This window comes from Mchenga conophoros, linkage group LG7, assembly GCF_057382185.1.
Source record: "Mchenga conophoros isolate Kocher_MC1m ecotype Shallow Benthic linkage group LG7, M_conophoros_male_GT1.1, whole genome shotgun sequence".
Lineage (NCBI taxonomy): Eukaryota > Metazoa > Chordata > Actinopteri > Cichliformes > Cichlidae > Mchenga > Mchenga conophoros.
The window spans coordinates 56266134-56282329 of record NC_140532.1 but is presented as its reverse complement, the minus strand read 5'-3'; the positions used below and the strand labels follow the sequence as shown (position 1 = coordinate 56282329).

The 16196-nt window shown below is 37.5% G+C and overlaps 2 protein-coding genes across 4 annotated transcripts in view; both read right to left on the bottom strand.

Moving 5' to 3' along the window:
* ttc28 (tetratricopeptide repeat domain 28) overlaps positions 1–6566 on the bottom strand; it is a 159255-nt gene extending 152689 nt beyond the window's left edge. For all 3 annotated transcript variants that reach the window (XM_085280339.1, XM_085280340.1, XM_085280341.1), the window contains exon 1: positions 6301–6566. In XM_085280339.1, coding sequence (XP_085136465.1) covers positions 6301–6330 — 30 coding nt within the window. In that variant the 5' untranslated portion in view covers positions 6331–6566. The remainder of the gene's footprint in view (positions 1–6300) is intronic.
* A 1149-nt stretch (positions 6567–7715) lies between these two features.
* Positions 7716–15958, bottom strand: pla2g3 (phospholipase A2 group III). Its single transcript, XM_085280338.1, has 7 exons — positions 15255–15958; positions 13655–13787; positions 13421–13555; positions 11692–12038; positions 11482–11605; positions 11054–11164; positions 7716–10558 (listed from the first exon to the last, which is right to left on the bottom strand). Exons 1-7 carry the CDS (start codon positions 15772–15774, stop codon positions 10342–10344), a joined length of 1587 nt encoding a protein of 528 aa, XP_085136464.1. The 5' UTR covers positions 15775–15958; the 3' UTR covers positions 7716–10341.
* Positions 15959–16196: the final 238 nt, after the last annotated feature.

The following is a 16196-nucleotide window of genomic DNA, read 5'->3' as shown; positions in this document are numbered from 1 at the left end:
GGCGGAAATGGGCTTCCTCCGAAGGGTGACTGGCCTCTCCCTTAGAGATGGGGTGAGAAGTTCGACCATTCGGGAGGATGACTACAGCATGTGACCAAAAGCACCAGAAAAAACTATTTCATATAGTATTTTTGGATGCTAGTATTTGTGTGTTTTATAAAGGCATCAGGTGATTTGTTTAGAATTTGGGTGCACTATTATTGGGTGTAGCAGCTATTTCAAATCTCACTGAACTGAGGTGCATAGGAGCAAAGGGTGACATGTACAAAAGTTGAGCCCAGCTATCACATATTTTTAGCTGTTTCAATAAAAAAGCTGTTCACAGTGTTGTTTCAAAAGAAAATGTTCTTTCAGTGCTATTACAAAAGTTATTTAAAAAAAAAAACCTTCCTGCATGCAGATTTCTATCCAACACAACACCAAACTGAAGCTGTTTCATTTGCATGATATGATCCAGTAGTTATTAGCAAATGGGATACCAAACTAGTGCCAGCACTTTTTCTTTCTGCACACTGGTACCAGCTTGAATTCCTCCGAGAGTTACAGAGACAGAAAGGAGGAAAGTCAGAGACTTAGTAAGATACAGGCTCTGTTCTTCTTGTTAGTTTCCGTCTCTGAAACTTTGTGTAAAATGTGCACACTGAAGTTCCCTTTCTGTAGCTTTAACATTGAAATGCTGCCTCCCTCTCTGATCTGGTGTTTCCAAATTTGTCCTTTCACCAGTGCTTACACGAAGGCTTTCATTATCTCTCTCTATTTCCCTTCACACACACACACACACACACACACACACACACACACACACACACACACACACACACACACACACACACACACACACAGAATTGTTTGGATACGCATTTAAAATATGCAGACTGGAAGGATTCCTAAAACTTACAAATGCATCACCCAACAGTGGATTGAGAGGAGTAAAGGAAATGAAGGTTTTTTGAAGTGTACTGATTATTCACCTCATGTATGCATATATCACATGAGTGACATAAGAACTAACACTGATTTATTTCTTGAAGAATACTGTCTCATTAATTAATATCTGCTGATAAAGTAAAACATGAAATAAATATATGTATTTATAAGTAAGCTGACTCAGTAAACAAATGGAATTAGATGAATTATAAAAACTTTTTACAGATCAAATATTCATGATAAACTTTAAAAAATAACACAAAACAATTGAGGAGAGCATTGCATTCACAAATATATTGACTTGAACTTATATTTACGTGTATTCATGTCAATTATCCTTTTTTATTTTAGTATCCTTTGCTTTTAACTCCAAACCACGTTAGCCACTTCAGTCAGCTGTGTTTCTTGTTCCTGCTGCTTATAAAAAATAAGGTAAAAGAGCTTTTGTGTTTAAAGACTATCAGACTGGAACAATTTACCTGTTGAGAACAAACCAGTTTCATTACTTGCATGGCTTCTCTTCCTACTTTGAGAAGCAGTCGTCCTGTTTACTTTTTTATTAAAATATTTTTGATTCTTTGCCATCTACCTGCATGGGTTTTTTTTTTTTCATTTACTTACTTTTACATTAAAAGCATAGTAGTGATTTGTAATGGCTTTAAAATGACTTTTAATGATTTCATTGAACTGTTCTTTTCCAGAGTGAAATGATTGTAAGGCATACATCTTTAATGACTTTAATGACATGAATTTGAACTCAGAGACGATTTAAATTTGTTGGTCTCATGGCACAGACCCACCTTGTTTGTGTAGTCTACGAGTTTTCAATAGGGTTGAGCTTCGGGCTTTGGGAGGGCGATTCTGGAAACTTAATGGTTGCCTACTTTATTCAGTTCAATTCAATTCAGTTTTATTTATATAGCATCAAATCACAACAACAGTTGCCTCAAGCTGCTTTATATTGTAAGGTAAAGATCCTACAATAATACAAAGAAAACAGAGAAAACCCTAATAGTCATATGACCCCCTATGAGCAAGCATTTTGGCAACAGTGGGAAGGAAAAACTTCCTTTTAACAGGAAGAAACCTCTGGAGGACTCAGGGTCAACGAGGGGTGGCCATCTGCTGCGATCAGTTGGGGGTGAGCGGATGAAACAGGAGAGCAGTTTTGATGCCTGTTGTGATTATTATCATGTTAGAAAAACTTGTGTCCAAGTTTCAATCATCTAACTGCTGATTTAAGGTGAAACTCGGTCCTTTTTTATTATTTCATCCACTTTGTGCAATGTATCAGTACCATTGGCAACAAAACAGCCCCAGAACATGATGAATTTAGATTCACTACCACCATGATGTTTGAAAGCTGGTACAGTGCAAGTACAGTACAAGTTTGAAAGCCTAACCTTTACTTTGTGGCTTGTCCACACGAGCAGCTACAAATTTCAATCAAGTTTGAGAGTGTCAAGTTTTGTTCAGGGGCTTCTCCATCACTATCAATCTGCCACTCCCGTCATTCATGACCCTGAGATACTCAAACTCCACTTTGGTCAGCAACTCATCCGTGAACCAGAGTGGGGACTTCGCCCTTTTCCTGCTGAGAACCATAGCCTTGGACTTGGACGTGCTAATTGTCATTCTCGCCACTTCATCCTCACAAGAGCATCACCTGATGATGCCAAAGTGGATGCCTTATGCCACTTGGCTCTGCCTAAAAGTTCTGTCTGAAATATTCTGAAGAGAATCGGTCACAAAATAAATTCAAATGTGTGCATCCAATTCTTGTTTTTTAAAGTAATTAAAGAGGTATGCTGTGCAACCATTCCACTATATAAAATGCAGTGTTTGAAGAAATCACTAAAAGCTCCAAGTTCCCATGAGATTCATGCCCATGATTACAAACCTCTGACCACAGCTACATATATATTGGGACCTGTTTGAAAACAAGATGCTGCTGCTGTGTGCCCATGTGCTGTAAAGATTAAAGTCTGATTAAAGTCTCAGTGTAAGCCACAGTTTAGAAGAGCACTGCTATACACAAGTTTCCACATAACAACAATGTGTGAAAATGCTAATTTTCATTGTTTTTCTCTTTTATTACATTATTTTCATTAATGTGCCAGGTTGTTATGAGGTTCTAGTTCTGATATGACGAATGTTACATAAAACACAGGTAAATAAAGAATATCACATACAGTATTGTCTGTACTGAACTAAAACTGTTCCTGAACTTGAATGCAACTAGTAGAGTGCAAGAAGAAAAACTACTCTAAGTGGACTTCTGCATTCATACACATTCCACTGATAGCTGTGTTATACACATTTTTGTGTTACACTGTTCTTAAACAGAGCTCTGGCTTAACTGAAACTTCTCTGTAATGTTGTGCACCTGTGGGTAAAATACTTTGTTTCCAAATGGAGAGGATATGTTTGTGTATGAGTGAAAACTGGAAAATAGAAACCTGGAGTCTAATGTATCAAATGGTTAAGTGCTTATTTGGCTAATCACTCAATACAAAAACAATCCTGTCAGTTCATCTAAAGGATCAGTTATGATCACCTTGTTTTTATGTCTGTTTTTAAATCTATCTGTGATATTTTAGTCACCAGAGCTTACTTACATTTCCCTGAATGCAGATTGTTTTTTCTAGCCCAATTTCTCCTCTATCTTTCTATAGCTATTTACATATAAACTACCGTACAAATGAAAATCTGCTCGAGTTGGCTGGAGGTTTGACCATGTAGGTTCACCTCAGTCTTGCATTACAGACTTGTGTGTCTACATGTTTAAAAGCAGAGGTTTGTTGGTCTGGAGTATTCAGGTGTGTTAACACAATGACACAATTTTTGCAGGAATAGATGTCCCAACAAATTCACACCAATGTGAGACCATGCAAAGAAACTGCAACAAAACAAAACAAAATGTTAAAGTTCTTGACAGTAGAATTATAAAAAGAAAGAACAAGCATGGTTAATGCTGCTGAATGCTGTGTTCTACAATAATAATAATAATAATAATAATAATAATAATAATAATAATAATATTATTATTATTATTATTATTATTATTATGGGCCATACTTTTTTTCCACATGACTTGCATTAGCATTTCTGGTTTGTAGAGGAGCAGAGTTGAGTCATCTGTTTGTTTCATGTTCCTGTAGCAGCTTATTAATAATGTTGCTGCTTACACACACACACACACACACAGCTGTCCCAGTGTGTAGACGGTAGCACCAACTCACTCAGGAGACAGGTTATCAGAAGTGTCACTGCTGATATGTACTTTCTGCATTTGGCTGTAGAGCAAAAACTACAACACACACACACACACATTACAGAAGAAAGTGTCAGGTTGCATTCCAGAAGTTTACAAAGAATTTATTTTTGAGGAACAACACTGCCAAACGACAGGAACACAACATGAATATCCTGTGGCAGTCCTTCCACGATTACACACAAACACACACTTCCCCTTTGTTCTGTCTTACTACTCCCAGCCCCATTTTCAGCCCAGGTCACAGGGAGTACATTCCTGGTAAAAATATAGAGACAGAAAGAGACTGATGGGACGAGTACCTGAAAGAGAGGAAACTGTTTGCCTAAAACTGGCCGTTAGATCTTTAATGTGTCATATCGTCGATGGGGCGTCAATGAAACAAGCTGTAGCTGTATGCAGCTGTATGTATAAATGTGTGACATAATGCTAAGGGCAACAAAGATGGAATAGTTCAGATTATGTTTGAAAGGTACTGGAAATCTGACTAAACTGAATATTAGCAGTTAGTTGCAACTGTGATACTATAATGTACCTGCATGCGTGGTTTCAGTTTCTCCGGTGTAATGTAATTTATTTATTTTTTATTTGTCAGTCAGTTGTAATATCAAAAATATATTTGAGCTTTTGGACTGTTGAGAAAGATTATTTAAAGGATATGAAATGTGTCACTATTTTCTGACACTTTATAGAATAAAACAAATAATCAGTTATTTAAGATTTTCACATAAACATGCTTTTGATAAATATACATTTTATTGTGAATGTTTTTTGACAAATATGTATACAGTAAAAGAAAGGAGAAAAAAAAAAAGAAAAATGGTCTTGACCAGTCACACCTGGTGATTATTATCAAATCATCTAATAGTTTAGACTCTTTACATGGTGGGGCAAAGGAGGGGCAAGAGGTCTAGACAGAGTGGCACATGCCTCTTTAGTAGTGAAAATCTCCTATGTAACTGAAGTCAACAAAATATCCACAAAAACACTTTAAAACTCTTTATGGCATCATTATTGCTTCTATCTCTTTTCTTCTCCTTTAGATGGGTAGGCTTAGAGAATTAGTTTTTACAAGTATTTTAAAGACATAAAAGTTGGGGGGAGCAAGAATCTACTCACTTTTTAAAGATGGCATTGCTTATTTCAGCAAGACAGTTCCACGCAGCAGAAAACTGTCTGTCGCATTATGAAACCAATGCAAGGACACAGGAGTCCTTAACCTGTATAGCCAAAGAAATCATACTACAAGAATAGGAAAACCTTAGAGTTTCTTGAGTTTAACATTTAATATGTTATTCTTGTAATTTCTTCAGTTAAAGCTACATTTTCTTTTTGCAAATTATTGTTCTTTAAATGTATCTCTTGCATATCATCCCAAGTTTTTGTGTCACTTCTACAGAAGTGACAATTTTTACATTTTAAAGCTGAGAATAATTCCACTTACCAAAACCTTTAAAATTTAAAATAACTCTCTACAAAGCTCTCAGATATTTATTTTAGTCTGTATAACAAAGTATGTCCTGCCAATTTCACAGTGTAGCTCTGAAAAAAAAATCCCTGTCACTTTGTAAATGAAACTTCTGAAACTCGTGTCTGCGCCTTGACACTTTCATTTTTGTTTTTTGTACTGACTTTACTGTAACTTTAATTTGCTTTCTACATTCTGATATATTTCACGCTGTAAAAACAACTTACAGTAAAATTACAGTTGGCAACTTAATGAGCTCCTTTGTTTATGTCTTTTGTATTCCATGGTGTTCCTATAATGTCGTTTCCCTTTTAGTCTTCCTTGTATGCATTTAAGGAATACATGCAGTAAAGATGCACTTCTATTCTATTCTGTTTTTAGTTGTATTAGTAAATAAAAAATCTGTTTCACAACATCCACAGGTATAAATGAGCCTGTCAGAGCTCAGATGGAGCTGTCTATGAACTCCATGTTTCAAAATAAGCCCTGCACGATGGCAGCTCATCGTGAGATGTCTGTGTGTAAGCGACTTTTTTTTCTCTTCCCAGCCTCTTACCGATGGCGCTGAGCAGCCGCGGTTTGTGTCCTCTGTGAAACCACAAAATAAAGCGACTGTTTCCACTAGCCTTACCTTCTCTTTCCTCGTTCTTGGCTTTTCCATCTCTGCTAAATCCGGCGACCGGAGCTCTAAACTTTCATCCCGCAGCAGCAGCAGAGAGACAGAGAAAAACAGTCATCCAAAGCCAGGGTACAAGTCCACTGTAGGTTATCCAGCGGTATATGTTACCAATAAACTTGAGAGTGAGAGGCTTGTGTGCTATGCAGCGGTGCTCCAAAGTTTCTCTGAGTGAAAGTTAATCCAGACTGCGTGCGCCATGTTCCCACAGGCGAACTTCTCCCCATAGCGGAATTTTTGTCCGGTGAGAGGCGGGGATCCGGTCGGCTCACCAGCTCACAGCAAGGTTTCAATTACTCTTCATGACATCAGAGAGGAGTTGAGTTACCTGACAGATATTCATTTCAGCAGACTTTTACACTGTGTTGGTGTAGTATGTTAACAGGAAGCCATACTTTGTGTAGGAATGAGGACTTGTTTAAAAATATATTATTTTATAGCATTTGGAGTCTATTGTAGAATATAGCCACCTACTCCGAGTGCTAGTGCCCTATACGGTTAAAAATAACGTTTGTTTAAAAAGACTTTAGACTGGAAGAAACATTATTAACATTATTGTGATTGGTGCAAAATTCTATGGACATGTAGACAAAGGGAACAGAGGTATTTAGTAGGTAAGGTGTTAGAGAAATGCAGATGGATAGATAATAGTACATTCTGCAAAAAGGATGAAAATGTCTGTACTAAACATGCACTTTAAGAAGAGGGAAGAACACAGGGTGACATATAAGAGATGAGGAAGGTGCACACAGAGGGTCCACATCTTATGCAAAATGTGCAATCTGAAAGATATAGGAGACTGCAAGGTGGTGTCAGAGGAGAATGTCGCTAAACAGCATCAGATGGTTGTCTGTAGGATGCCTTTGTACATTAAGAAGAGGAAGAAAGTGAAGGCAGAGGCAAGGAGTAAGTGAAAGAAGTTGAAGAAAGAAGAATGTTGCACAGAGTTCAGGAAGAAGTTGAGGCATGCTCTGGGTGGAAGGAAAGAGTTACCCGATGTTACCTGTATATTAAAGATGGCCCACTAACAAAACAAATTAGCCTCTTTGACTGTGGTAATACAAACTAAAGTATCAAGAAGGTAGGTAAGGCTCTTTGTTGATACTGATTTTTTAATATTTTATGGAATTATACATAAACTACTAACTTTTAACTACTAATACTGTACACTTCACTGTGGTGTGAAAACTACTTTAGATCAAAGCATTTATTGACCAGACATTAACAAAAAACTGAGCACTGTCTCCTAAAGGAACCACGTGACGATCCCACATTCTGAATCATCCAGAAGGAGCCCCATTTGCATATACAATGGTCCCTCGTTTATCGCGGGAGTTACATTCTAAAAATAATCCGCGATAGGTGAAATCCACAAAGTAGCCAGCTTTATTTTTTACAATTATTACAGATGTTTTAGGGCTGTAAAGCCCCTCACTACACATTTTATACACTTTTCTCAGACAGGCATTAACATTTTCACACTTTTCTCTCTTTTTTAAACACTCTCAAAGTTCCAACCTTCGTAGAAAAAAAAGTCCAGTATTATACAATGAAACCAAAGATCAAACCCTGTATTCAGGTCAGGTCAGGACGCAGAACACAATGCACTGAAAAAAAAAAGAAAGCATGCAAAATTGCACACAAAAAAAATCCAGCGAGGTCGCAAAGGTGTCCCGCGTTATCATCATCACCTTTATTTATAAAGCACTTTAAAACAACCACAGCTGACACAAAGTGCTGTACATTGGAACTATATAATAAAGTCACATAAGATATAAATAAAAAGCCAAATAAAAGAAAAAGTAAAATACTTAATTAAATAACTAATTTAGTTACAAGAGAAACTAAGTCTCACTGAGGTTAAAAGCCAAAGAATAAAAGTGGACAGTGAAGGGGCCTCTCTAACATGCAAGGGCAAATTATTCCATAATTCAGGACCCACAATAGAAAAGGCCCCTCTGAGCTTCCTCCTGGATACCTCCAGGAGCAGCTGGTCAGCTGACCTGAGAGACTGACAGGGTGTGTGGGGATGAAGATGCTCACAGAGGTAAGGCGGGGCAAGATTGTGAAGGTATTTAAAAACAAACATGAGAATTTTAAAATGAACTCTAAAAGACATAGGCAGCCAGTACAGAGAGGCAGAGAGTGCAGGCCAAATGTCTTACTTACTCATTTGTGGCAAAAAACTGAGGCCGTCATTTTTATAAATGCATTTTGTTTCTTATTTGTATAGTTAAATATTACGCTCATGCTTGTGATGTGGACATATGCAGTTTATGTGAAGAGATGCCTAACTTAAAGAGTAGAAGCAGGATAATAGCCAGTCTGATTCTGTTTTTATGTCAGTAATGATACCTACTGACAAACACCTCTAAAGCTCAACATGTGACATTTAAGATCTGGAACTCTCAAGATGTTAAATAGGTTTCATTTTATGTTTTACACTGCGCAAATAAATCTTGAAAGTTTGGCTAAACTTAAAATTAGCTAGCAGGTCTATGCAAAACAGGGAGAAACTATTTGTTTGCTTGAAGTAACTCTGACATAACTCTAACATTTACATTTTTCTTATAGATTAAGCAAACTTGTTAGTGAACACTACTCTGGGTATTGCTAGTAACGGCTTTCAGTCTTTAGCCTAAGCTGCATTCATCACTGCAGTCCTTAGCCTCACATTTACCATACAGTGTTGAGAATGATATTGATTGTCTCGTTTAACTGTTAACAAAAGTAATAACAATAATAATAATATATAATAATAATCTCAATTATTTTGAGAACATTAAGCAAAATCTACATTGCAATCCTTCACAGCGTAGCAAAAATATAGCATTCAAGTCATAAAATTAACAGGTACAAAGAAGACAATGATAACAATGTATCTTAACATTTAACAATATATCTTAACAAACTACTGTTTTTAAATCTAATTAGTTTTTTTTTTCTTTTTACATCTTACAACATAAAGTACATTTCAACATTTATTTCTTACGTACAGCTATTTAAGTAATTTTTTCTCTTTCATAGCTTTACTTACAACATAATTTGCAGCATTCTGCAACTCATACAGTACAGTGCAAATACTTACATATAGGCTACACATGTGCTGAAACATGAATATAAAACGCATCTACAGTATAGGGTACAGAACTGCAACCATGATTTTATTCTGTGAATACTGAGGTCAACAGTAACCTTTCTTCCAGGACAGCCAAAGCTCCTCCTTTTTAATGAGATGTGTTTTCATGGCAGATATCTCCATCTGTCATCTCAGGAGAAGCACATGTGTTACTATTCATTTTAACAATGGCTCAGCTGAATTGAGTTACTGCAGTGAGTCATTATAGTTTGCCAGCATGGATTATTACAGCTGGTTCTTGAACTTGCACACCTCAATAAAATGCTCTTCTTATTAAATGTTAGTTAGTAAAAAACTATGGTGTCCTGCTAAGACCTACCAACATTTCTGTTACACTTTAGGAATAAGTTTATCTTGTCCTCAACAAGGCCATTTTGTTCCTTAGGTACAACCTCCACAACATCCCATATAGTAGACACCATAAATACACAGTACAATATTTCATAGTAATCCAAAGTTTTCAGTATTGGATAATAAATAAAGAATTGTAACAAAAAATATATATATATACACATATATATATATATTTCCTTCTCTGTAGGTTTTGCCTAAATAGTATAAAGTCAGTGGAAATAAATCTTCTAAGTTTGTATTGCTGATCTAAAAATTAATTAAATCAAATTAACATGATCTGTGCAGGCCTTAGAACATCAAACGAGAGTTGAAGTTGTCCTGTTAGTCATTATTGACAGAAAGACTTGAGCGTAAAGACAAATAAAGCTTTCCATAAGAGAGACTGACTGTGAAGAAGATTCATCAGGAAATGAACAGGAAAATTTTTTGCTAATCCATGTGAAAATAGATTTCATAGTGTCTTACGTATATAATATTGAACATTAGGACGAGGTTTTTTCCCTTTAGACATTTTTTCTCTTCTTCTTCATTTGTCTGCGTCGGGTCAATCTCAGACACAGTTTGTGGAGCCTCACTTCTCTGTCTTTTCTCTTAGCTCTCCTTGGGTTTGGCCTCCTGAGGTTCAGTTGTACTGCCTGTAGATGGTGTTGCTCCTCCACTGCTACGCTGGTCCACTGATCCTGCTGAGGAAGCTCGGCTTTTACCACGACTAGAGTACAGCTGTTGAATGAAGCAGAAGAACAAATGTTTTGTGATGCTACTTAGTATTTAGTTTTAGTGTTAGAGTTGACATACCTTTACTTTACTTAAAAATGTATATTTCATGCAGTTTTTCTAATCATCCACTACATGGGATTATTTACATACAGAACAAGTATAAAGCTTAAGAGAATGCACGGCTGAACATGTATTTTAAATCACTGTATGCAATGGAAATGTGTGTAGCATCATCTCATGATCCGATGATCAGTATTTCCATTTTTTTAGGCACCAAACTAAAATATGTAGCTGTATATGAAAGATTTAGAATTATAGCTCCATGTCCACAGACTGATGCATGGCCATTTTGACCATTAATGCTATGTCATAATATATCAGTCATAGTGACTGTGTACTTGATCTGACTTCTTCTGTTATACACAGTGATATAACTGTATTATATTCTTTAAAGCTAGGCCAGTTAAATATATCTACTGTATATGTTTGTATACTTACTTGCTGTCTGCCGTGCATTCCTCAAGCAGGAAGCAGGACTGAGACACATGTCCCAGAAGATGAGCTTGCACTTTGGTCAGTTGTCTCTGTTTAGCCAAAGTCTGGAATATTCTAGAAGTACAAAAAGCCCAGTCAAATGAAATGTCCGAGCACATGACAAAGGCAGAGAGCATATGAAAAGGCCACTAGAACAAAAAGAGAACTGGAGAGAGTATCAAAGCAGAACAAAGCCGAGTGCGCTGTTATCTCAGTGTTTGCACATGCCCTGTAATTACTAAGTAAATGTGTGTATTTTAGATATGGTGTGACACATGCTGAAAAATTACCCCCGATCAGATTATTCTAGAAAAAAAAGCAAGTAAAAATTCTCCGTATGACTTCCCTGTACTGGTAATAATACAGAGAATTTACACAGTGTGTTGCCTTACCTGACAGTACAGTTGCAGTGGTAAAGTGTCTTTGGCTCCTGGTTGTAGAAGCCATATTTCTCATGCTGGGATGGGATCTTGTCCCTACACTCATCGATATCCTTATAGATACCACATGACATTGCTGTAGAGAAGCATCGGCAGAAGTGGTCAGTTACTCTGTTGTAGGAAAATCAGTGAATATACTGAGATGTGGTTAGTATCAAATACCTGTGATATCAGGGCCTACTTCAGTCACAGTATGATTTTTGGTTGGTACAATGTTCTCCAGATTTTCTCTTCTGTCAGGAACAGATCCCAAAGGTGTCTCTGTTGCATTACTGCCTGTGTATGTTGTAGCGTTAGTAAGAGGAATGATGGAGGCAAAGGGTGTAGGGACTGTGAATGCAGCAGCAGTATTGGAGGAAAGCTGTAAATCTGAAGTGCTGTTCTCTAGGAGTTCTGCAGTTGTGGTAGAATTGATCACGGAGCTGTTCATGGTTTCATCTGTTGGCTTAGATTTGTACAATATGGGTGAATGAACCTCAGCATACAGAGCCATTTTAGTCTCCTTACACCTGCAAGTGAACCCAAAGGACGAAAAAATTACAGAAATATTTAGTTTTCTTATTGTTCCCAAGTGTTGACTTGGAAGATGGATGCTTTCTCTCAGATCAAAATTAAGTTACAAATACCAGCCTGAAACCAGTCTGAACCAAAAGAGATCAAAACTATAAACTGTATAGAAAAGATGGACTTAATTCAATTCAATTCAATTTTATTTATATAGCGCCAAATCACAACAACAGTCACCTCAAGGCACTTTATATTGTAAGGTAGACCCTACAATAATACATACAGAGAAAAACCAAACAATCAAATAACCCCCTATGAGCAAGCACTTTGTCAACAGCGGGAAGGAAAAACTCCCTTTTAACAGGAAGAATATCCTCCGGCAGAACCAGGCTCAGGGAGGGGCGGGGTCATCTGCTGCAAACGGTTGGGGGGAGAGAAGGAAGACAGGATAGAAGACACTTAGCTACAGTGACTTCGCCTATTACTTAGTGAGGTATTCACTAAGTCTGGAAACTAGTGATTGAAGCCATGAACTCATCAACTAATCGTTTAAAGAGGTCATAGAGGATGAGAGACTTCACTACAAGCAGACTTCTATCTATCTATCTATCTATCTATCTATCTATCTATCTATCTATCTATCTATCTATCTATCTATCTATCTGTTGCTGAAAACAAGGAGTAATGGCAAGCTTATCTAGTTTTAGTAATAATCAATACTTCATGCTTTATGTATTGATTAGCTGTATATGTAAACTATAATATTCACTAGATAATTAGTTTGGATTTAGCTACACACTCAAAAACTCTCAATTTGGCTATAGCCAAACCTAGAATTAAGTTGCCTGACTAAATTGTTTGAACTAATCCATTTTTGTCATATGAAAAATTATCTTAAAACTTGGTCTTGCATGGAAAAAAAAAGAAAATGTAGCTTGGTGTTTTGACATTACAGGTGAGGTAAATAAGTATGGAGTTAATTTAAGTTAGCTGGTTAGTTGGCTGATAGAGTCAGGCTAGCTTTTTTTTCTTTCTGACTCAGTAAAACTGGGTCAAAAAGATGACACCTTATCAAAGATATTACCTTTAGTCCAGGTATATGCTTTTCAGACTTTTTTTCTAGATGTAAAAAGAGGCGAAAGTCTCCACTGTTTCCTGTAATTAGCTTGAGATCCAATTAGCTTTATCTCGACCAAAGTAGTGAACTACCAAAGCAATTTGTAAACCTGCTCGCAATCTAAGGGACAGATGCCTCAAACCCAGAACAAATAAAACTATAATGGCTGGATACCATGAGAGGTCAGGGAGAAATAACAATACTGGATGAATCATAGACCTTCACAATTACACAAAGTCATTTTATTTCCATCACAGCTTTACTTACATTCCAAACCAGTTTCTCTGTGTACACTGAAGCCGGTGGGAGAATGTAAAGCAGTGCATCTTCAGCAGGTTAAAGAAGGTATATCCCACTACATCAGCTATGCCGTCATCCGCCTCCACCAAACAACTTCGAAACCTTTAACATATTTGATGCCATCATTTTAAGAAAGAATCAACATCAAAGCACATGCAACAAACCAGCTGAAAAATAATCAGGAAAGGATAGGATAATTACTTGTTATCACAGTCACAATGAGACATGGTGAAGATGTTGCTGTTGAAAATGCCAAACTCTGAGTGAAAGGACAGGATGGTGTGTCTGCACTGATCGTGCTCCCGGCAGCAACGGTCGGTCTCTGAAAACACTCCTGCAACAGGTCAAAACATATATAGAAGGTGTGGATTAAAAGACTGTAACATGATTGAAACTCTCCAAAATGTAAATGTCAGTTTACTTGTTGTGATCATTGTTTTTTTTTTCCTTTCTGTCAGTAATGTTCTTGGGTTTGTTCCCATTCTTTAAGTGTGCCACAAGTATATATATATATATATATAGATAGATAGATAGATAGATAGATAGATAGATAGATAGATAGATAGATAGATAGATAGATAGATAGATAGATAGATAGATAGATAGATAGATAGATATAAATAAAATATAACATTTACATATATTATTTACCCAAAAACCTGAATAAGGTTTATTGCCTTGTTAAGGAAGTGTGGATTTATCTTTTTGTTTGCTGTGAAAAACTGAAACTTCAAACAGGTAAAAATATATGTATAATAATATCAACTTTTTAAATGCTTCTTCAGAAAATTATTGAATTTCATTCAAATTAAAGACAGTCTAAATGGTCATTTTAGTGACTAAAATTAGCAGACAAGAGGGCTAGCAGAGGTGAACATTAGCAGAAAGCTATTAGCAATGACATACCTGTCAAAGCAGCCATATCCTGGAATATCAAGGGGAGAATTATTCCCCATAGAAATTTTTGTAACGGGCTGTAAACATACTTTTTAATGCAGGGATGTTTTGCTTTTTTAGTATGGGAATCTACTCTCTATTTAAAGAAGAGGGCTTTTGAAGAAGGAAGTAAAGCAACTGTAGTTTTTGGCACTTCTGCATAAGCCTCACTTTTCAGCTCCAGAGAGTACAGCTGTGATATTACACAGAAGAGGGAACACCCACTACTTTTTCTGTCTATATCTATATGTACTGCATGCCATCCATCTATTTCAGTTTTTCCTTATCTTCTTCATGGATAAAATATCTACCCTGGACCCATTGTGAGACTAATTTTTAATTTTGGCATTCATAAATGAAATTAGCTACACTTTATGTAGAGACACACTTTAAAAGATGAATACTAAACACAAGGATTTAGCAAGCAAGAAAGGCAGAGGTCAGTTAGTTGAATTATGGGAAATATATGTCCCTAGGCTGTTTCTGGAGTTTGGGAGAGAAGGGGCTAACATAGTTCACTGTCTGTGGCTTTCATTTTGCTCATTTTAAGTCTGTCTCTTGCATGTGTAATAACTTAACTTTTTGCTAAACTTGTTTCATCAACTCATTAACACAGAGTATTTTTAACCCCATATCACTGGTTTCCAACTTTTGAAAGAAATGAAAAATATGTACTTGTGAGCACCATAGCAAGTCGTGCCCAACAGATCAATCAGAATTGAAAGAAAAAATTCAGAAGAAAAATTAAACATAGTTTTGTTTTTTTATCCTTTAAATGTTAGAGCAAACTTTAGTATTAAGGCTCCAAAGGTGGGAAGCACTCCCTGTACATAAGTTCAAAAACGGAGTTCATGGATCCACATACCCAGATCTGAATATGAGGGTGCCTTGTTGCCAGAGCCGCACCAGAGAGTCCCGGGTACAATAAAACCGCGCTTTACACGCTTATGTATGCTGACCTCTGACCTCTCATCTTGACCTTGAACACGAACACTCCTCACCGACCTCTTTCCTGTGGGTTCCCCGAGAGACGCCAGGGAGACGCACTGCCCTTCTGTCTCTAACACGGAGTCCAAATGGACATTTTCATTCGGATGCTCTGAAAAGCCCCGCGCGCGCTCCCGGCACAGAGACAAATAGTTCTGGGTCACCGCTGTGTCGTCGCTCCAAGTGCAGCCAAGCAGAGCGCGCTCCCCGGACCAGGCGGTGTGGTACAGCCGCAGAGATGGAGGAGTCTGCTGCGGGTCGCTACGGAGAAAATTGTAGTGCATTTCTCCGTTAGCAGAAACTTTAGTCCACGTGCAGAGAACCGAGGCTGCTGCTGCGGTGCAGCTCAGGAGTAATGATGTGCAGATGAGAGTAACAAGTGGAGCGATGCGCATCATGGTGGCGGCGGGTCGAGGAGGAAAGCAGCTGAAGGAAACAGGCTGGGAAACGGTTTCACTTCAGTATTGTTGTTTCACTCTCTGAGGACTTACGGACAGATCGACAGATTCCAGGTCGATTTTAAATGAGAAGAGGAGGAGGGGGGTGGTAGAGGAGGAGGAGGGTGCTCGGGTGATCCGGTGGTACTAAAATAAACACAATATCCAAACCACCCATGTGACCTGTTAGCATAGCCAAACACTTTACTCCCGCCCCCACACAGCCAAGCAAGGACACACACACACTATCTGTCCCACATCACAGACAGTGACCATGATACACACTATTGACAACACTCACCAAACCCACCCAGACACATACCCACAGGCAGCACGCTGCTACCAATCTACAAATGTATCTTTAAAAGTGATAGACACGCCCC

Bases quoted from the DNA above. Each gene is read 5' to 3' on its own strand.
- pla2g3 (XM_085280338.1), bottom strand. From the start codon at position 15,774: ATGATGCGCATCGCTCCACTTGTTACTCTCATCTGCACATCATTACTC. The intron at 12,039-13,420 runs GTAAGTAAAGCT...GTTCACTTGCAG, and splicing joins CAGAGAAACTGGTTTGGAAT to GTGTAAGGAGACTAAAATGG. The intron at 10,559-11,053 runs GTAAGTATACAA...TTCATTCAACAG, and splicing joins GAATGCACGGCAGACAGCAA to CTGTACTCTAGTCGTGGTAA.